This window comes from Brienomyrus brachyistius, chromosome 6 (genome assembly GCF_023856365.1).
Source record: "Brienomyrus brachyistius isolate T26 chromosome 6, BBRACH_0.4, whole genome shotgun sequence".
NCBI classification, from domain to species: Eukaryota; Metazoa; Chordata; class Actinopteri; order Osteoglossiformes; family Mormyridae; genus Brienomyrus; species Brienomyrus brachyistius.
Window position 1 is genome coordinate 13,616,878 of NC_064538.1, and position 22,211 is coordinate 13,639,088.

The 22,211-nt window shown below is 43.5% G+C and overlaps 2 protein-coding genes across 6 annotated transcripts; one reads left to right on the forward strand and one right to left on the reverse strand.

The window, feature by feature from the left end:
* Positions 1–355: 355 nt before the first annotated feature.
* Positions 356–15,669, forward strand: ninj1 (ninjurin 1). 2 transcript variants are annotated; one of them, XM_049016897.1, is made up of 4 exons: positions 356–596; positions 9,260–9,497; positions 10,850–11,031; positions 11,940–15,669. In XM_049016897.1, the coding sequence occupies exons 1-3, from the start codon at positions 540–542 to the stop codon at positions 10,990–10,992; spliced, it is 438 nt and encodes a 145-aa protein (XP_048872854.1). In that variant the 5' UTR covers positions 356–539; the 3' UTR covers positions 10,993–11,031; positions 11,940–15,669. The 2 variants fall into 2 exon arrangements, with proteins under 2 accessions (XP_048872854.1, XP_048872853.1); XM_049016896.1 differs by having other exon boundaries at positions 10,850–11,025; positions 11,940–15,668.
* A 348-nt stretch (positions 15,670–16,017) lies between these two features.
* card19 (caspase recruitment domain family, member 19) lies at positions 16,018–21,370 on the reverse strand. Of its 4 annotated transcripts, none has more exons than XM_049016894.1 (6): positions 21,261–21,370; positions 18,869–19,008; positions 18,421–18,577; positions 17,692–17,760; positions 17,024–17,089; positions 16,018–16,867 (listed from the first exon to the last, which is right to left on the reverse strand). In XM_049016894.1, exons 2-6 carry the CDS (start codon positions 18,950–18,952, stop codon positions 16,752–16,754), a joined length of 492 nt encoding a protein of 163 aa, XP_048872851.1. In that variant the 5' UTR covers positions 18,953–19,008; positions 21,261–21,370; the 3' UTR covers positions 16,018–16,751. The 4 variants fall into 4 exon arrangements, with proteins under 4 accessions (XP_048872851.1, XP_048872849.1, XP_048872850.1 ...); XM_049016892.1 differs by having other exon boundaries at positions 21,199–21,358; XM_049016893.1 differs by lacking the exon at positions 21,261–21,370 and adding an exon at positions 19,874–21,184.
* Between the last annotated feature and the right edge of the window lie 841 nt (positions 21,371–22,211).

Sequence of the window (22,211 nt, forward strand, 5' to 3'; positions counted from 1 at the left end):
TTAGAAACTATTGCTGATGGCAGCCCTAGCTGTACCCTTTCTCAGCAATAGGCGGCACTGTACATCTCAGAAACAATGCGTGCTAACGGTAATAAAGACAAAGTTCTAACATGTTATGATTAGACATTAAAAACATATGATAAAACGTTATATGTGCAAATATATTTAGGTCACAGTAGTGTGCTTCTATTACACAAGTGGTATTGATGACATACAGAATTAGAAAAAATAACTAAATAAATACAACACGAAATACAGTAAATAATTTGTTCGTCATTAAGCGGTTCCTAACTACTAAAGTCTAATCTGCGAAAACAAGATAAAGGTAACTGAGTAAGTTGGAGTTTATGAATATTATGCCGCTGGTGACGAGTCTCCGCGGAGCGCAGCGCCTGACGCCCCCTAACGGAAAAAGGGAAGTTCAGCGCCGTCCTGTCCGCTGGTCTCGCTTGCGAAAACCATTGAAAAAAGACATTTTTGGAAATTCCTCTAGATAAATACACTTGGCCAGCTAGGTGTTTAAAATACTGACGGTGGTTATGTCTGCGGGAAGCATGGAAATGAACGGCGATGCCGATGGAAACGCCGGGGCGGAGGTAAGATGCTGCCGGCACAAAGGCGGGATCTGTGTATGGGAAGCTAAGCGGCTAGCGGAGCGTGTAAAGTCTAGCCGGTTATGGGATTAGGTGAATAGAAAGCTCTTCATTACGATCAAGTGATAAGCACACAACATTATCGGCATGCCGACAGGCTCCCTTTAAATAACGATTCACTTAGGTCTGTATTAGTGGCTGTTATAGATGGTAACTGCATTCCGCCGCACAGTGTCTGCTTCCTTACATTAGCTTACATTACCGTCGGGAGGTTTAACCTGTCCTTAGCGAGCGCTCGCAAACCGATTAGTATTGTATTGTAAATATTGTAAAGGGGTTATACACCGATGACTTTCGCGGGTGGTTTTTAACTGTGTGGGCTTTCTTAATTCACCAACTTAAGATGGATGTTTGTTAACTCAATATTAGACACACGTGTGTACGTGCCATAATGAGGTAGAAAAGCCTACAATGAAATACTATATACCTGGTAGAGTTTGATCAGTTTAAAAGTGAGTCTCTGTTATAGCATAGGTTGAACACTAGGGGGTCACATATTATCCTTTTTGTTTTGGATGAGATAACGGATAGTAAATACTACTGTTTGGCTCCGGATGTTAGTTTAAACGTCATACAGATCCCACCGCGGCTTTGGGTCTGCGGAGAAGGCATGTTCTCCCTGTGTCTCGTGGTTTCCCCCCATAGTCTAAAGCAGTGTTTTTCTAGCCAGTCCTCGGGGGCCTCCAGACTGTCCACATTTTTACTCCCGTCCAGGTCCTAACATACCTGTACTGGTATGTTCGTGATTGGGAGGGAGCGAAAACGTGGACTGTCTGGGGCTCATTGAGGATCGGGCTGAGAAACAGTGGTCTCGCTTCTAAAGCATTCAGGCCTAGATTAATCGATGTCTCTAAATTTCCTGTAGTGTCCTGATTTTAACATGAATCGACATGCAAGGCTAAACATGCCGACTGTTTTATTTGAAACCAATTTTACAAATTTGTTAAATCAAATTTGTAAATCGTATTTCCTTCCGGAGGTTCTTGTTTTACAGTGATATATAAATATATATAACCCATTGTTTCCCCCCCACAGTTAATTTATAAGATGGCCTTCAGTGTCTCGCTTAATCTTTCGGTCCAGCTGCATTCCCCGTACCTACTCTCATGTTGCCATGGATTACTGTTCCTGACACCCCCTACATTCTTTTCTTATTTTTTTTTCTTGGGCTTCTGTGCTGCGTGACGTTTGCTTGCAATCCTTTTGGCTGAGTTTGTTATTTGTGGGTGTAAGTTGTCACCATTTGTATCTTTGTTGCGCTAAGTCTTTCGGATGCTTTGCTTTGAAAAACGTCAGTTTCACTTTCAATTTTCAGTTTCATTATAGGTTGACAAACGGTCAGTCCTACTTTTTGTCACAATGAAAAGGAGTAGGCTAGAAATATAAGAAATATAGAAATATTTTACTAATATGTACACATCTTACGTACGTCTATTTATATACCAGCCCACCCATATTGAACAGTAAGTGACTTACTGTCTGTCCAGTACATTCATTTAGTGATTGTTTGGATTGTGGCAATTATCTGGTCTGTAATAGTGACTGTACGATTGCTTTACAATATCATGAATCCTCTTTGAAATCAGGTTTCTTTATTATTATGTTTAAGACATATATACAAAGAAAATAAACCATATTTACAAAGAAACTTATAAATGAATTTGACAGTGTATGGTTAAGGATGGCTTGGTGCTTCGTAATATAAATTCAGAGAAAATGCCTTGAAATTTTTTCAAGGAGCACATGAATTATTCATGCTGTATTTCAAAGCAATTTGACATAAATCAGGGCTATTGACTAGACCTTAATTAGACTTCATGCGGCGATACAGATGAAAGCCATAAGGGAATTTCCTTCTTCAGTCCACTTAGATGGAGTGTGTGGGGAGCCGTCCAAGTGCCTGGGATCCTAAGCCATAATGGCACTGGCCATCAAAAGCTACATCATTCACTTTTCAATCCGGGCTCCACACCGTGAGTGCAGAGCTGGCCTAAAGGCTGGTAATGAGCGGCAGCATCGACGCTGCCCCGGCTGACCTGGAAATGCTCGGCTGCACTGACTCACATGTCTGTCTGGGGGGGTGGCAGGATAACTGACATCCTTAATTTGAGCTTTCATATCACACCCTCTTATTTAGTTAGTCTCAGCTTTCCTAAGTGTATATTTTTTGATGGGGTACAATAGTGATGTCAGTGGTTTTCATTAAAACAACACATGACTTTTGTTTTAAAAGTAGAAACACTTTAAACATCTCAGTGTAGTGGCACCCACAATAGACCAACTGTCTGTAAGTGATGTTTGTGTGTATAAACACATGCAGCTCCATTGCTTCCTACAGCCCACTGGCTGCCGTCACTGGAACTGCAGAAGAGCTCTCGGTCTTTAAGCTGACACACATCCTGAGGTGCTTCAATGTTTGGCTGCATAAATGTAAGAAGCTGTCGCACTTTAAATTCGTCAATGATACTGACAAAGCGGTGAGAATAAGGGTAGTAATGATGCTGTGGGAAAACTGTCAAATGACTGAAGCCTTTGTGTAGAGTCAGATTTCCAGATTAAATCTTCAAATGCAATTGACAGAGCTGGTCTTTCTCTGCACCTGCCTGAAAACCCTCTGTGCAGCCTGTGTAGGGGATTCCAAAAAGAGGGAGCCTGGAAAAATCTGTGACACATGTCCTGAGGCGCAGCGAACTGGCTGAAGGCCCTTTTGAAGTGCTAATCTGAAAGTGAAGAAAACAGCATCACCGCTCAAGGTCGTAGCTGAGCCGTCCGGCCAGAAAGGCCACATGTCTTCATCTTTCTACAGGAAGACAAAGTAGACGAGGTTTGCCTGCCTGAATCTGTAACAGTCTCCTGTTAGCTTTGTCAAGAAATCCTTGGATGAAATTTTCTCTTGGATCAATGCTAAGGATGAAGAACACTTAAGCTAAAGGCACTTTGCGGCCTTTTTCTGGCTTGTGACCTCATTGTTGTCACTGTGACGTTATGTAACCCAACAACCATTTCCTGCTGATTAGACAACTTTCATTTCTTGTCTAATGTGTCCTTCATGTGGCCTTCATGGGATTATCGCTGTAAATATTGTCACTCATCTGACTGTTGTATTCGTACAATCCAAGGGAAATGAAGGGCACACTGTTTCCCTGAGAGTGACCTAAGTATGACAAGGGAAAAGGATGTGACAGCAATCATGTGACAGCAACCATGTGACAGCAACCATGTGACTGTTTATGTTTCTTGGTGTCCAGGTGGGGTGGTTTAAAAAAAAAAAACACCCATCCTGGAGGTACCAATTCTACGGGCGGAAACTCTTTGTTGATGATAGAGGTCAGCGGAAAATAACCAGACTGGTTCGAGCTGACAAGTAGGCTGCAGCCTTTACAACTCTCTACAACAGTGGTGATCAGACAAGCATTTCTGAAAACACAGCATGTCAAGCCTCGAGGTAGATGGGCTGCAACAGGAAAAGGCCACAATCAATTTTACTTCTGTCAGCCTAAGAACAGAAAACTGAGGCTACATTGGCCATAGGCTCACTAAAAAACTAGGAAAACATTTAATTTATCCAAAGTAACATCACATTTTTTGACAAGTGGGGTCAGACAGTTCCTGGAACAATTGGGGGTTATGACCCTTGGTCAAGGACCCGATGCTGAAAACACTCTGCCAACCCTGGGATTTGAACCAGCAACCATCCAAGCACAGCATTCTAATCCACTGAGCTACACACTTGGTCTCTTGTTGCCTGGTCTAATGGATCTAATGGTTTCTGCAGATGGTAGGATGAGAATTTGGTGTAAACAGCATGAATCCATGGACCCAACCTGCCTTGTGTCTTGGGTTTGCCAAGGTTCCTACGACTTTCTGAGTTGGAACTCTAACGTCTGGGATGTTCCAGCTGAAATTTCTGACTGGGAAGTTGGAAATTCCGACTTCCGAGTTGTAATGGAATACACCAGTATTCCTAATTCCTAATAAAGTGGTCGGTGAGTGCATGTGCATTTATTATTTTTTTTAAGTCAAAGTCTAGCCTGAATGGTGCTGTGGCTCAGCAGGTGGATCTGTGGCCTCAGCACTCACAGTGACCTCGCACTAGATGAGCATCGATGGACAGAGGGTCTGTTCTTATGAGGGTGGGAAAAACACTGTTTCCTGGGGAACATTTACGCAACGGCTTGTGACAACTTGATTTTAATTTTAATAAAAATGCTTTGAATGTTTTGACAGCTCCCTGATTAATGAAGCAATGACGGCAAAGAGTAGCCAAAAGCGTGTGGGGTTTTAATTACCGTACAGAAGTTCACACGCGGTTGTCTGAACAGATCTGTGCCTGTGCTGCATTTTTTTATAGAAGTAGTCCTTCATTCCCGTAGGTAACTCTCCAGGCCTGAGTGCCAGGTATTGGGCAGACAGGAGTATGTGATGTTCTCAGACAGCACGCTGACCTTGTGCACCCTGCAAATTGGTGTATTATCATTCATTTGCATTAAAAGAGATGAGATGCTGTTGCCTGGGGTGGTGCTGAGGGCTTAGCACAGTTAGGTTGGCTGCTGTCTAACGTAACTGCAAATCTAATATATCTATCCATCCATCCATTCAACCATCAATCTTCTAGCCACTTATTCTGTTCTGGATCACAGAAAGGCTTGGAGTCGATCCCAGGTAGCACAGGGCGCAAGGCTGGGCAAGACCCTGGACGGGATCCATAGCAGATGTCTAAATAAGTTCACCTCGACTGTCTGGATATCCACTTTTTATGCTTATATACTCTGTGATGTTACAAGCTCCTTTGAGCAGCTGCCCACTTCTGCACATTTGTGCATTTCACCCCTATAACCTCACTAATCTGACTACTGCATTTGTATAATCCGAGGGAAGTGAAAGTTCCACGATGGCTCAGTCAGTAGCAGTACCGTTTGAATGACCGAATGTTAGCGTGTTCCCTCTGAATATCTGTGCCCACTGCCTGCTCCAAAAGGGAATCTGTCTTTGGCCAACCCGCCTTTTCTTTTGAACTCCAAGAACTAACTGACCGTTTCAAGTCCCACGTTATTCGCAAGACTGCAAGCAGCCGCAGCTTGAAACTGTTTACAGTATAAGTAGCGGTTATAACTTTAAAGTGCATGGAGCCAAGAAACCAAAATTCAGAGTAAAATCAACATGCAGGGCGATGCTTGTTTATCTGGTCTTTTAAGTTATTCATTTTCATATGCAATTTTTATATACAAATCAAATCTAAAAACAAGCTCTTCTGATCAAAACTAAAGCAAATTTTTTATGTATGATAACTGAATGTAAAGCAATGCAATCTTATGCTACATCCTAAGAGGAAAGAGGATAAACCACTGTATCTTAATGGAAATGTACATACACATTTGCTGAAACCATGGCAGATATCCGCAGGGTAACCTCACTGCACTGTGGCAGAGGTTTAAAAAGTCGATCCCACGTTAGAGTTTTGTACCACCACATATATACATGTTACCTGAGAGGTTTGTGGCTCTGAACTTCTAGGAATGGCCAAAGTGGAAGAGTCTGGGCATTAATTGTGCAGGAAGTGGGAAGGCTTGAGGCATGCCGTTAAAATTATGCACCACAAGCTTTTGGTCTGTGTAAACATTACAGTCTATATATATTTATATCATGACTGCTTATTTACAGGGAAGTTAATGAGAGCTGTAGCCATGAAGCTTTTCTAAATTACATCATTTTACTTATTTAACAGATGCCTTTATCCAAAGATTGTGAGGCTCAGCTACTTATAGGAGCAACTGGGTTTAAAGCTCTTGCTAACGGGCTCAATGCTGAAATCACTCTGCTGGCCATGGGATTTAAACCAACAACCATCTGATCACAGATACCGATTCCTAACCCACGAGCCACAAACTGGGCCAAATATGTCTCTAGTCACTTTCAGTGTGAATTGAATACCACAGCATGGAGCTTGTGTAATAAATTGTGACAGAGCTAGTGCTGCTTTGGGAGGGACCATCAAGATATGCACAGATCCTCCAGCACCAATGGACAACAGGCTCTAGCCAATTATGCCTGTATTTTTATGTGTTACAATTATACAATGTCATTTCTGTCACATACTTCCAGTCAAGCAGAAAGAGCGAGGGGTGCAATATATGCAAATTTACATAGTTAATATGCAGATTTACTTGTATAAATCAGCATCACTCAATTTAATGCATGTAACCACCCTCCCCCCACCCCCCATCCCCCAGCTGGATAACAGTAATCCTGCAGGCACACAGAGGAGTGTGAGGGAAGGCAGCTTAGTGTCACTGTTAGTGGGGCGGGGGGAGCATTGTCGCATTTCCTTCTGCTTATTGGAGATGTTTTTCGAGGTGGCCAGCAGCCGCGTTTGGGGGGGGTTGGCAGAGAGTTGCAGTGGTGTACACAAGGAGCCCGCTGTTTGGAGTACCGCCTGTGCGGCACCCAGAAGGAAAAACATCCACCCTCCGTCTGAAGCATGCAGAGGGACCTGCGCGATGTCAGACATATCATCCACGTATCTGCAATGCGTCCAACACAAGGGTCCCTTTGCTGCTGGATGCCATTTGCCTAATGTTGGATTTTGCTAAGAAGGACCAACTCTGGAGACAGATGATTTCTGTAGTGGTTCACTATAATGTATAATAGATAAAACAGTAAGAGTATGAAACAAAAGAAAATAAGATGCACTTGGATCTGTGAGAAGAGAGTGAGTTTATTTCTGAGTCTCAGTCCGTCTAGGACCCTTCACAAAGATACGCCGTTCTAAGGTTCTGCAGCCAAGGTCAGGTCCCAGAAGACTCCGCCTCCGCTTAGACCTAATAAACCTGATGGCGCCATATGGAAAAACCAGTCTGTCCATGTCGAAGGTCAAAAACTGCGGAGCCCAACATATGTGAGGGAGAAAGACAAGGAGCCAAACATGTAAAAGTTTTGATGAGAATATATAGTAATGGTATGCAGATACTGGTGTTGGGGGCGGAGTAGTGTGTCATCTAGCAGTCATCTAGTTCGAGTTGAAACGCGAAGAGGAGTCTTGGTTCTCATCTGAAAAGTCCTCCTGTCTTTTGCAGTGCATGAATTTCAAAGCTTCAATGAAGCCGGCCGCTGCCTCGCCTCTGAAGTCTTGATTACACAGTACGGCACTCAGGTTGCAATTATAGCCTGCCACAGCTGAGGCCATTAAAGTGAAAGCTTCCCCTGCGCCGTATCACATGGGCCTGTTTTCCCTTTGTTCTGTCCATTTTTCCAAGGGGTTACTCACAAACACTCTGGCCTGCCTCTGCGCGGCTCTCTCCAGGAAATAATATCACAGCCGCTGAAGGAAACGGCAGCTGGGTGGAGATGGTTGGTGGAAGGCTTGGCCACCTGATACTTTACTGAGTCATTTCTCTGGCACCCTGCCTCCCTTAGAGAGCAGCCTGGAACCTCCGAGAGCAGCAAATGTGGGAGATAAGTGAGCGAGCCTTGGGCGGAGGAACCATGTGACCCCTTTATCATCTGAGGTTCAGGAATGTTTCAGAGAAGCTCACACCGCGCTTAAGCTGGCCGTCTACTTCAGGCGAAAACGCCGGAATCTACGTCGTCTGGGCAGTATGACGCTGCATAACGTGTAATCACCATGTTGATCGCCATTTTGTCATGCCGCCTGTGCAGGGCCCCCAACAGAACCTTTTTCGTTTGTTCTGGTCCCACCCACTGCCCACGATTGGCTGACATAAATGTGACTCCGGGGGATTGGTCAGCTGGACTAATTATGGAGTTACCAGCATGTTTTGCACTGCAGCTCGTTTTAAATATTGTAAACTAATATGTGTATTTCTGTTAAGAGTAAATGCTTGACTGTATAATTTTTGGAATGCATGCGTTTCGTTAGCATGTAAACGTGAGACTTGTTTAAATTGTTGGCTTCCCTGTCAGTGCTACTTCTAGTATTAAACCTGTGGTAGGCTTTGGATAAAGATGGTAACGTCCATTTTAAAAGAGCTCTCATCTCCTTTATTAAAATGACTCGTGCCACAATATGTTTATTTGCACTCTGTATGTGTGTCTGCTGCATCAAAAACATTCTGCGCCCTCTGGACTTGTGATATGAATGAAGTAAGAGGCGGGGTTGTTTAAATGTTGTGACAGATTGTTCGGGCCAACATATTCGGTTTCATTTAGTCCAGACATCATTTGAAGTATACAGCCACCAGAGTTGGTTAATTCAGGTCCAGAGAGTAAAAGTCCAGACCAGGATTTTGTTTCAACCAACCAGTTTAATACTCTTTCACTCTTCATGCGCAACTGGTTGGTTGAAACAAAATCCTGGTCTGGTCTTTTACTCTCTGGACCTGAATTACCCAACTCTGACAGCCACTGTTAGCAAGAAGACGATAAACTCAAAATATCTTTTTGATTTCAGTGAGATGGGGGGACAGAATCCATCCGTGATCCTAATTGTCTTATTTAGTACATGGTAATTAGGTGAAGGATAAGATTTGGAAGATGGGTGGATGGTGATTAGGTGGTAAAGACATTGCCAGTGACAGATGTGTGTTTATCCTCTATGGTTGTGGTCGTCTTGGTTTGCTGAATGTGACCGCACATGCCTTCTCCCACAGGTGCCCCACAGGGGGCGCTGGAGGCATAACGACGGGCCGCTGAACATGAACCACTACGCCAATAAGAAGAGCGCGGCGGAGAGCATGCTGGACGTGGCCTTGCTGATGGCAAACGCCTCTCAGCTGAAAGCTGTGCTGGAGCAGGGCCCAGACTTCGTCTTCTACGTACCCCTTGTGGTGCTTGTCAGCATCTCACTGGGCCTGCAGATCATTGTGGGCATCCTCCTCATCTTCATTGGTGAGGGATGAGGCAGGGTGGGCACGGGCCAGCCCTGCTTCTCTTTCTGTAGGATAGATGCCTGAATGATTTCTTTATTTGGAGAAAGTCACAATAACACTCCTCAGAGTTAATGAGTCAGTCGATTTTGATTGAGATTCACTCTTGATAGTGTGAATTTGCACAAAACAAAAAACAGACCACATTCTCCAGCATGAGAACAGCTAAAAAAAAAAAAAACTTTCATCATTGTCTTGCAATGAATATAATTGAGTAGAAACCGTAAAACGTATCAGGAGTTCATTTATGTGAATGAATGGGGAGAAAATACATACTCATTTAGAACAAATGACAGAGACTGAGCACTGGGGGGGGGGTGAAGAAAGACTGTTCTCTTTGTGAGAACATTTCCTGTCAGGCTGGAAAACAGAATCACATGACAGGGACTTGGCAGCGAAGAATGGGATTATTGGCGGTATTTTCCACTTCAGGGTTAAACAGGAGCAGAGTGGGCTTAGCGCCAACATGACTCAGTACCAAACAAAGGAGCTGGATTCACAGGGAAACAGGAAGGTGAACACAAACAGGACTGATGAGGTGGGGGGGGAGAAGATTACAGGTTATGGGACCCTGAGCTCCAGGTGACTGGGGGCAAAACAAAATAGAAGTTATCCTTATTGTTGAGAATGAGCTCGAATGATTCAGTCAGATTAATCCAGTCACCTGACACGCCGTGCGAGACTGTGGGTGGTCTGTGGTTCACATCCCTCCACTTCAATCTTTTGTTCCCAAGGTGTTTTGGGTGCTAAATAGGAAGAAAACCTACCTCTGCATACATGGGTGAGTGAGTTACCTTGATTAGAGCCCTGTATTGTGCCAGCGCGTTGAAGGAAGAATGAATTGCTGGAGACCCCTGAAAAGAGCCCTTGCTGCCTGGGAGACAATGAGAGTACTGTGATTTCCCGACAGACCTGAGCCACAATCCACAATCTCAGCGACCGGCCTCAATGCCCAGCTGAAAACCTGACAGACTTTAATTTTAGTAGTGGGCTCAGAGCAGAGCGTGTTGCCCTGACCAGCTACTGCTCACTGCAGCGGTCCCACGCTGGCTTTCCCGTGACATGTCCTGAATGTGACAGTGACAGGTTAGGGCCGAGGAGCAGTGTAAGCATAAGGAGTTAGAGGCATATCGTCTAGATGCAGGGTTTTTTTTTTTGCGGCATGTGCTCAGCAGCGCCACCTGCCCTCTGGAGGCCGTAAAGCATGTCCTGAATGACCTAGATGCTGGTGCCCTCCTCCAGACAGACACAGGCAGCTTCCTAACGCCCTTCCTTACCCAAACATAAAGTGACCGCATTGTCTCACTCCCACAGTGAAATGGGACCTGAATGATGTGAACAAGCACTTCAGGCTGAACGTGCTGGAGAATTTCGCCACGGGCCTGGTCTTCATCATCGTGGTGGTCAATGTCTTCATTACGGCATTTGGAGTCCAGCGGCCTGGCAGCAGCTCCTGACCGCGAGAGGCCACCGTGGGACACCCTCAGACGGTAAAGGTGCAGCATCTGCCGGTTATACCTGATCTTCACCTGGACGTCTAGCATGCAGCTCCTGAACTTACTGTCTACAGGAATCTCAGGCTTTCCGCATCACTGTATGCCCCCCCCCTGCCCCCCATGCAGGGACATCTCAGCTTCAACATTTCACAGAGGGAGTAAGATCTTTGCAATGGTGGTGGAGCCCACAACCTCTTATAGGGTCCTCGGCTGATGTTTAATATCTTATAAATATTTTAGAGATACCTCAGGATACCCCGTTTTCCCCCCACAGTCCAAAAACATGCTGAAGCTAACTGGGGTTACCCAAATTGCCCATTGGTGTGAGTGTTAGTGTGCCCTGCAATGGGTTGATGCCCTGTCTTGGGTTGTTCCTTGCCTGGCGCCTGTAGCTTCCAGATAGACACTAGATGACCCAGAATAAGACAAACAGGTTCAGAAAATGGATGGATGGATTAAATAATTAATTTAGCAAATATTCCTGAAATAGTCTGGAAGTATATTTTAACTTGCTGAGCTACCAGCTTGTTTTGTTTTACTAATGTGGTCATATGATGATTATGATAGTTAACACTAGGGGGCGCACTTATACTGTTCTGCTGCATCTGACATGGAGGCCACTTAGTAAGAGTAAGAGGGAGCTGGATCTTGAGTTACCCCCCTGAACTACAGGCAGGCTGGGTCTCGCTTTTCTGTGCCTCATCTACTCTCACACAGCATACTTCAGAGCTCGTCACTGAGCGTGAGCATTCTTGGGAACCGAGATGTCAGCAGTCTGAGTGATAAGCGGATAATTTCTCAGCTGATACACGATGGATGCAGTGCCGCTCCTGCCCGGCCTCAGCACCCCATGTCAGTGCGTGTGCTCGCTGTCTCACTGCACACGCGCGCCTTCTCCTTCCACACAGATCCACCTCATCAGCCACCTGAGGGGAAGCCATGGACGGGGCGAAGCTCGAGTGTGTGTCAGAAAGAAGGAAGTGCTGGATCCTGTCCCCCCCCCATGGGACACAGAGAAGGCCCTCAGCTGAGAGAGCAGGGCCTCTGGATCTTCACATCTTATGGGGGTTAACAATTATGGGGATTTAAGGCAGATAGATAGAACAGCAAGTCAAAGCAAGTGAGATGCTGAGTCTGTCACCCTTCGTGATGATCTAGCCTTGTTACTGGTAGGACATTCGCATGTTAGACGCAGCTTTCTAGAGTCCTACCCGCTGCATTAATATGAACATTTCCTTTATTTCAGCTATTCATGCACCCATACATCTTCCACTACAGAGTGTATCCTGTTGTAGTATCTTTGAACCTGTGTGTTATTTTTTCCTGCTTTCTCTTATGCTGGGAAGGCTTATTATTCCAGTGTTCCGATGCTCCCCCGTACAGTGCTGAGAACAGGCTAGGTCAGGTCAGCCCAATTAGGTCTAAGTTGGGGTGGGATTGTGAAAATTATACCAATGGAGATGCATAAAAACTTGAGTATGTTGGTACATGTTGGGTGACTCATTGGGATGTTAATTCCAATAGGGTTGGTCAAATAGGAATAATTGACAGGACCAATAAGAGGAAGGGAAAATGATTTTTCGTTCCATTCGTTGACAAGAATCAATCAAAAGGCCGGTAAAAAAGCAGATGGGGGGGGGGGCTGCATCCTACCTGGGGGCCAAAGCTGGGTGAAGATCGGTGCACATGACGTAGCTGTTTTAATAGAGAATTAATCGCTCCACGCTGAGGGAGCCGTACCAGTGATGTGCAGGAGAAAAGCCCATCTGTAAACTCCAGCTTGTATGATACAGGCTTCTGAGCCACCCTGCTCCAGGCAGCCAACGTGGCGCGGCCAGCATCAAACCTGGCTCCCCACTGTAAGATACGCCTCCTTCAACTGATGGTGTGTTTTTGTGCTGCATGGGCAGCCAGTGCTGTGAGAGGGGAGATGAACCACAGCCAAGCCAGGCCAGGCTTACCTCTAATCCAGGGGATAACTCAGGGTCCAGCTCCGTCTGAGCTGGGAGGTGGCCCCCATGTCAGATGCAGCACAACGGTTTAAGTATGCCCCCTAGTGTTGGCATAATCGTCATATAACAGTATAACAGGAAGTCACAGTATTAGTCACGCAAGTCCAGTAGATCAGGGGTCCCCAACCACCGGCCGTGGACCGGTACCGGTTTGTGAGCATTTTGTACCGGGCCGCGGCGAACGGATAACAGTGGCTGTTTTACTTTGGAAAACGCTTCCACTTCTGTGTCTCATAGGTGGCGATAAGGCAACGCACTTGGTGATTATAGTAAAATCCCGTTATAGTGGACTCGCTTATAACGGAATATCGTCTATAACGGACAAGGTCCGCTGGTCCCGGCCGTACTCCTTTAAGAACATGCAGAAAAAGCATCGGATATAGCGAACTGGCATATATCGGAATTTCGCTTATAACGGACAAACAATTTGGTCCCCAGAACCGCTTTTAGATGTAGTTTTGTTCAGTATAACGGGCATGCAGGCTCCGCCCACAAGGCGCACGGCGTGCCAGTGATATCCAGCACAGATACGGAGTCGGGATTATTAATAGTCACGCTTCTGGTTAGGTAAAGTTGGATTACTACATGTACAGTATAATAATCTCTACCACAAGTGTGTCTGTTGGGGTGCGGCATGAGTAAATGGTCTCCTGTAGTTGTGTTCTGGACATACAGCAACTCTGGATATAACGGACTGTTTTGCCTGGTCCCATGAAGTCCGTTATAACGGGATTTTACTGTAGTTAAATATTGCGCACCTCGTTATTTTTGTTACGCGTCTCCGCTCCCTCCCCCAAACCGGCTCATAAGAGGGAAACAAGCTCAGGGCTCCCACTAATTCTGCAGGATGGTGAGTTGTATTTTTACGTACTTTTTTTTAGTTGTTTCTATAACGGTCCGTGGAAATATTGTTTTACATGAAATTGGTTCATGGCGCAAAAATGTTGGGCACCGTTTCACGTCCCTGCACGTCTCTTAACACGCTCTCCCCCGGTACGCAGAAATGTTAATGGAATAAAGCCGGCCCGTGGTGGCAAAAATGTTGGGGCCCACTGCTATTCTTTACTGGTAGCTCAGACAGTTAAGATGTACACCCTTACCTCTAGTTGTGTAAATAGTTGATTATGAGTTCTTTGCCATGAAATGTGTTTGCTGCTAGATTCAAAATTAGAAACAAGCCAGTAGTGGTAAAAGTGGGGAGGGGGATTTCATTATACTAAAATGGGGAAAAATGCAGAAATGGCTGTATTATCTATCTAAGTCAGATAACTAAGCAGAGACTGATATATTACAATGTATATGCAAAATATCAATGAATGTGTTCTATATTGAGCTGTGCTGTTCTTGGAACGTCTGAGAACCTCAAAACCATAGACTTCAAAGTGCCCCTCTGCTGATGTCAGAAAAAAAAAAACTTTGCCTTAAAACGTTTCAAAATCTAAAGAAAAAGGGATATGATACAGAACCCAAAGAAAAAGTTTTTTAAAATTGCTGCGATTCTGCTAGGTGGTTGAGTAGCAATCTCAACGAAGAGATACATATGTAATGAGCTCTTTAATGTCCACGTTGGAACTCCTAGCAAATGTTTGCCATCTCTCTGTTCTTACTGCCTTTTCTGCCAGCATGAACAACCCTGCAGTGCTTTCCGCCTGCATAGGGAATCGCTCATGGCAGATTGTGTGTTTACAGTCATTCTTAGGTATGTATGCACATGTCAGACTTACAGTCCTCCACTCCCACTGTATCTGCGATGTTGGCTGATCAGATTTCAGGGGGTCTTGTTTTTTAGGCTTGCGGTCAGTCTTCAGAGTTGGTGCCTTTGTGAATGTGACAAGTAGGACTCCGGCCATTTCCCACACTTTATTTTTTTTTTAATAAGATAATCTTATTGGGGAGATTCAGAAGTGTTGTAATGTTGTGCACATAAAAAAATGGGTGGGCTGCTTCTGTTTCGTAGTAGGGTCATGGTCACTGGTGATCTTTGGACACGTAACATGGGAGTTGCTGCGCCTGACTTGGGAGGGGCCCATGCGTAACAAACTTGAACAAGACACTTACCCTGAATTTATTCAGCAATTTATCTGGCTGCATTAGCGAAGTAAATACTTCAAGTACCTTTAGATAAATGCATATTTTAAGCAACTTTATGTAGATTTCTTCTACGGAGCTCCATATCAATTTTATTCTTTTCATTTTTATTCTTTTTATTTAAAAATATTTTGTAGTCTGTTCTTTTTACAAAAAATTGTAATAAAGTCTAATAATCTTGGCTGCTTTGTCCTATCACTGTGTATAGCTTGTTGTAATGGCTGGTTAACACTATGCAAAGCAGTACTATCGAATACGCCTTTTTAGCTATGGTTGTCTCTAACATGCATAAGTATCTGGTGCCCTGCACATGTCCAGTGTAGTCTATGGACGCGCCACATCTGTTTCTACGCTTAAAAAGGTTGTCCCTTAATAGCCTCATCCAGGCTTGGGGTAACAGAATGGACAGAATCTGTTTTGTGATTCTGGAGAGACTGTGTGCTACTTATACTGCCCTCTAGAGAAGGATGATCACTTACTGGCAGCACACTTAAGGCTTGAGTTCAGTGAAAGCAACTTAAATGTTCCCAAGCATCACATCGTTCTGCCCAAGTTCATAAAGCTAGACTCACTTCTCCGCATTGTACTTAAACACATGTTGTCTTGTAAACCAGCTGTAGGTGGCACATTTTCATTTGTTTCCAAAACTTTCAAGGAAGCCAGCAGGCGCTGGGATGCGGCTGAAGGTAGAGGTTACACACCGGTAAGCCAGATGGGATGTATTTCTATACCTTCGTATCTCAGAATAGAAAACAAAATGCTACTAAAAATGATTTTCAGCCAAAGCAGAATCAAGCGGGCCTGCTGTCCTGAAGGCTTTACTGGCATCAAAACCGTCTACGACATCATATGGGATAAACCTTATACATCACCAGTTAAAACGAACTCATTTTCTTAGAAGTGAGTGATTTATTAATACCACATATAAAATACAGAAATTAGAATATAGCTCTACACTTGTAACAACGCATTTCGTTTTAAACAACCCTTAGCGTTCGGGTGCAAGGCGACAACAGGACAAACGTTAAAATATCTGAATGTTTCCCAAAGCGAACATGCAGCTTTCTGGAAAAGAGACTGTAGCTATTAATAGGCGGCATGTGTAACAGATGGTGGATGGTGAGTAGGCATTGTTCCGCAGTCTTTGTGGTCAGGCCTTTAAGGTGACAGGGAATGCATTAGTGTTCAGAACCACGGGAGATGTCTTAAGGGCGTAGTGTCCTTATAATGATGCTTTACGTCTTCTTATGGTAAAAATGAAGGTAGACTGAGCAGTCCTGAACAGATATGTTGAGGCTACAAAAATATCTGTTACAACCAGATCTAAACTGGGTCAACGGTAAAATAACAGCAAAGACCATTGAAGGAAAGAGGATATTAAAATTTAACAAGCAAGTGTTACACTCTTATGAAGAGTACAGAAACGCCATGCTTGGCATAAACAAGTGTCCACTTAAAATATATGTTCTTAAATATTTAGAAACTCCAAAACTACATTCTATATATAAAATTTGCATGCATTTTTAAAGAGAACCTGACTGTCTCATCCTGTTTCATGAGGCAAACCTGTTTTTTTCCCCTGATGTTAGCAGTGGTTGGTTGGTGCAGGAGCTTGGCCTATTACTTTCTCCTGCAGTCACCTATGTAGGATATCAGCACCTCTTTGGCTTGCGTCCCAAGCCCCAGTGTTGTGAATCCCAGCACCTTCCTGGTGTCGTTACCCAGGCCTTTGCCCTCTGTGGATGAAGAGACGGGTCACTACTTGAGATGAGCTCTCACTTATTGGGAATGCCATTGATATGACAGCATCTAAATATATTAGCATTCTTGGCTTTACTGTTTCTCTCCTAAATTTGAGATGCAAAGTGTTTCTGGTACGAAGCGCAACTCACCACTGTGGTAATAGAGGAACGCCACTCCAACCACCACTGTGAAACAACTGAGGAAGAACCAGGGACCTGCCGGACAAGACCAGCATCAGTGTTAAAGACCCCCAACAAGAGACCATGCCAGCAATAAGCTGAGGTAACACTATGCATCTCATCTGACGTTCAGATTTAAAAGAAATCCTCACTGCCTTAACCATGTCCTAAGAGAGATGGCCTCATGTCAGTTTCATCCAAGTATGACAGATCAATTCCAACAGAACTACGTGCTTGATTAAGTTAACAGTTACAGAATTATAGTACTTTGATAAATATGCTTGTTTCCGACACCCAAAACCATGATGCGATACAGGTCATTTGGATAACTTTAGTCACACGTACAGTCCAGAGGCCAAAGGTGTCACATTATGATGTTTTAAAATAAAAACTTTATAAGCATGTTACAATACCGAAGATTCAAAATCAAAAAGACTAAAATTATTATACCGAATGATTTCCAAAAGCCGTCGTTAAATATGTTCATTGTTCAATGGGGTGAAATCCCTAACAGAGCGTGGCATTGCCCTGAAATACCAATACCATTGTGTCTTTGGACACAAACACCATTCATCTGGAGGAAGAAAGTTAACATTTTTTCGGACTGAGCTTCATTAGTACTGTATTATTTGATTTACCCCTGTCATTTAGAACAAATTTCTCCCTTAGGTCGTCAGCAGTGTTAGTCCATTTTGGTTCTGTAGTTTCTAGAAATGAAAGCAGCAAACTGTTAGTTCAACTGCAAATACAGAGTACAGAATATCAGTCTGTGTTAATCAGTCTATGTCACAGCTCACTGCCGTAATCCAGCTACCATGTGGTTAAAAACAGAAAAAACAACAAAAGAGGACCGTCTGAAATGACATTACATTTAAGTAGTGGAAAAAAAAACATTCCTGTCTATATAAGTTGAACCAAACATCTTTATCACCCTCAGGAAACTACTGATCTTAAAAAAAAAAAAAACTATCACCAAACCAATTGTTAGCATTTCAGAAATAACAGCAAGGAAACTGGTTAATTACAGGTTCAAATGATAATGATACACCCAAGTCAGACATGACTATAGTGATTACAAGGATTTAAAAGGTCTAAAAATCACCTGCTTTATACAGGGCAAACCATGCAACTAAGACGTTAATAAGCGCCTTCGGTGTATCACTTGAACAGGAAAACTGAATATTCACATAAACAAGCCATGCTGTTCACTGCACACCTGTGTTAAATTTCACCGCCCCCTGAGCCTGACCACGTGTCAGCGTAGCAGGTTGCTTTGACTGTGCCAGACACTAGGTGGAGCAGTGCCAGCCTCTCAGCAGCGAGTGCATGCCACCCTGAGACCGGAGTGTGTTTTGGGAGGCTCTCACCCCTGCGGCGGATGCGCGTGGGCAGACTGAAGTACACCTCCTCGGCGTGGATGTGCAGCGCCCGGTAGAACTCGTAACAGGCCTCCTCCCCTTTGCCTTGCAGGTGGGAAAGCAGCTCCAGCAATCTGATGGCCGTGGGCACACCCAAGTTGCGGAACTGCAGGGATGCTTAGGTTACTCACCTTAAGTTACATCATGAATCACACCATCAACAGCCGTTTACTGGGAAACTTAAATAATTTATCTTATGTCACAATTTCACAACAGTAATTAACTGTTGACCGCTTACTAGGTTTATTCTTCTAAAGAATTTACAGAAAATTTATTTCAGATTCACAAACTGGGTTAATGATCAGCTTCACAGTAAACAATGTTACTCGCACTCATGAACAGTCCACATGACCCATTCAGCCCTAAACAGCAGGGGGACTGAACCCCCGGTTCTCACCTTCCGCGCCTCCTTGTCATTCAGTATCTGTGGGTAGATCCTGTTCAGCTGTAACACCAGCTTATCCACCAGCTCAGTGCCCATTCGCTTGTCATTTCTGAGGAATTCGGAATCCTTAATCAGCTGTTCACGGTAACTGTCTGCCAGTGGGAGAGAAGTTAAAAATAAGCAGTCATTCTGCCATCGCCACTTTATCAAAGCGGGACCACTGGATCGGAAAAGCCTGTGATGTCATCAAACCAAACAGGTGGGAAAGAATCTACGTTGCTGCTCACGGGTCACACACACACACAGGTTTGTAATTATATCTTTGTGGGGACTCTCCATTCATTTCTATGGGGAAAACTCTAATCCCAACATAAGTACCATAACCCCTACCCAGCCCTAACCTTAACCATCAGTAGTGTTTTTTTTTTTTTTGATTGCATTCACAGACGTGCGGACACAAAAAACGGTCTCCACAATGTAAAATAAACATAATTCACACACACACAAAAATTACTTTGGCAGATATTTGGTCCGCATTCAGTACTCATTTCACCTTGTTAGCATTTACTTTGCTCCAGACAATATATAACAAAGACACTCTGTGACTGTTAATTGCATTATTCTTTTTAAACTAGGAACAAAGTGTTACTCTAATTTTATATATATATATATATATATATATATATATATATATATATATATATATATATATATAAATCATGCTACTGTCTTTGCGCAATTAGGTTTCAGCTTCTAAGAAGGTTATATATTACAAATTTAATATAAATGAATACCTACAATGAAAACAGCACTCTAAACATTTACAGGTAAACCTCAAAAATTTCTCTGAAATCTTCCTCATGTCTTCCTCTCTATTCTCTATAGAATCATCTGGGGATTCTCCTTAACATCACAATGTCAAGGTGTAATATTTACAACAGACCACCTGTTTCACAACTATTTTGCACATCAAATAATACTGTATATTATCGTAAAGGACAAACAAATTTTTTCCACCTATGATTTATCCAGTGCAGGTTCAGCCTCAGGCCTATCTTGTGTTGATACCCTACAATGGAGCAGCATCCTGCAAAGACATCATTTTTCTTTAAATAAAAATATTACTATCCTTTTCTGGTCTCCTCAGCTGTAGATCTGTATGCTTTAGAGCAAAAATGTCTCATGTTCAGACCCAATGCATCATTGTCTTTGACTTGTTTCCATGTTTGAGCATTTCAGATTGTGACACGTTAACTCCAACCACACCCTTTCATCGGAAATATTGCAAACTTGGTTCTCTTTACCGCCCCTGTCGGTACGTGTTTTCACACACCACTCAATTTTTAAAGCACAACCATTATGCATGACGATATTATACCAAGAGCAGTTTTGACAGTGACTTCAATACAATTCTGTGGTTATGTTGTCCTGTGCACCCCATTTCAGAAATTATGATCTTTTAAATATCCCAATAAAGGGTATTGATTATAACTTCAAAAAAGCGATAAAAATCGTATAGGATAAACAGGAAACATTAAAAGCGCACTGGTATTTTTGAAAGGGTCATGTACCATTAATAAGTATTAATGCACGCATTTATAATAAAGCTTAAACGCAAAACTAACAAATTAGTCGGTAATATTTTGCACTTAAGAAACTCGAAAGAATCTTTTTAACAAACTTTATCGATCGACTCTGAACAAACACCGAAGTGCACAGTTCCAGGCTCTAAACAACTTTCCCGTCAATTTTGTTGCAGCTCGTCTTAGCCCCACCACAGTAAACTGTATTTCGGTAGCCTTAAAACCATTCTGACATTTACAGGCTGCTACTAAAAGCAGAGCAATGTCACCATTAGAGAACTCCAACAGCGCATCGGCATATTGTGCAAACAACCTGTGAAATCGTTTGCTCTTTTAACAAAATGACTTTTATATACAGTATAAAATGCAATACAGACGCATTTTTCCCGATGTTATGCTTATCTCAATTTAAAAACCGATATTCCATAATATTAAGGTTAAGTTTGCGCACAGTTGTTTTAACAACACCACTTTCACATCACAACCAAAAAAACACTGGAAAGTCGCATTTTTCGCCAGAGGTTGTCATGATCTTTTGAAAGCCAGCTGTGTATCTGAAGTCAGCCTGGTAACCGGGCTAAGTTGGCTAATATTGTTAGCTCCTTTGGAAGTTTACAAGCGAAGGTCACCGACGGGGCGGGACGCCCGACTCCTCTACGCGGCGCGGGAGGCCATTTTGCTGCGGAAACTGCACGCTGTGTAAACGAACCTCATTAAAGTTCATTTCAGATCACAGGAGCTGAAAGGAGACTGACAAACCTGCCATAGTAGAAAGTGCTGTAACTTTCGCTCTTCCCTATGACTAAGGCCTCTCCGGTTACCTCTCGCACTTCGTTGCGCCCGGCCCCCCCATGCTGCTGCTCCAGCTGTTGGACGCCGCCATCTGTTCGCTGGCTGTCATGCAGCCCCACGTGTCCCGCGAGCTGGCGGCGATATGCAAAGTAGTCCGCGAATTGGCATCTTTAAACGTAGGTGAAGTGAAAAACAGGCATTCAGATGTTTTCATTTTGTTGTGCTGGCTCCTTAGCCACTTGATACATAAGATGTAAATATTTAGATATATAAATATACCAGTTATATAAGTGATGGTATGCATAATTTAAATATGGTGAAAATCTCCAGGATACACACACAGTTAATTAATTTGTTTGTTTATTAATTATTTCTAATTCTAATTTAAATCCATCCGTCTTTTAACATTGCTAATTTTTAAAATCGCAATTACAATCATTTTTAAACTTGAATATTCTCTGCCTTACACTGATGTACGGCAAATGATATTCAACAGTCACTCCCCCTTCCCGTATTAGACTACAGGAGTTTTGCTAAAATTGCTGAGGACAGTTAAGCCTTTGGTAGGGCCTCCTTTGGCGAACCTCCTTTGGACTGGGGGTGTTCAATGGCAGTAACTAGCCTGTACGCAATTTCCAACACAGTTCTAGTGAAACACATCCCTTGTTATGATCCCACTGGCCAGCGGCGGACGCGGACTGGCCATCAGACTGTTTGGGAATGCTCCCAGTGACGACTGACCTTTCATCTCCAATCCTGGCATAATATAGCCTATATACCAGGGGTGCCCAACCTGTTGGTCCATTTTGGCGTGTTTCTCCAGGTCAATCGCAGTAAATGATTAAAGGATAATTCTTCATTTCATTGGTAGCCAACTGGTTGATCATGATCTGCAAAAAATACCCCCCCCCCCCTCCAATGGTGAGTGGCAAATTCCTGGGCTGCTTTTTGCTGCCAGTCTGCCACTGTCCTTCCCTGGC

Bases quoted from the DNA above. Each gene is read 5' to 3' on its own strand.
- ninj1 (XM_049016897.1), top strand. From the start codon at position 540: ATGTCTGCGGGAAGCATGGAAATGAACGGCGATGCCGATGGAAACGCC. The intron at 597-9,259 runs GTAAGATGCTGC...CTTCTCCCACAG, and splicing joins ATGGAAACGCCGGGGCGGAG to GTGCCCCACAGGGGGCGCTG. The intron at 9,498-10,849 runs GTGAGGGATGAG...TCACTCCCACAG, and splicing joins CATCCTCCTCATCTTCATTG to TGAAATGGGACCTGAATGAT.
- card19 (XM_049016892.1), bottom strand. The intron at 17,761-18,420 runs GTGAGAGCCTCC...TTTCATTTCTAG, and splicing joins CACGCGCATCCGCCGCAGGG to AAACTACAGAACCAAAATGG. The intron at 16,868-17,023 runs GTGAGTTGCGCT...CTTCATCCACAG, and splicing joins GTTCCTCTATTACCACAGTG to AGGGCAAAGGCCTGGGTAAC.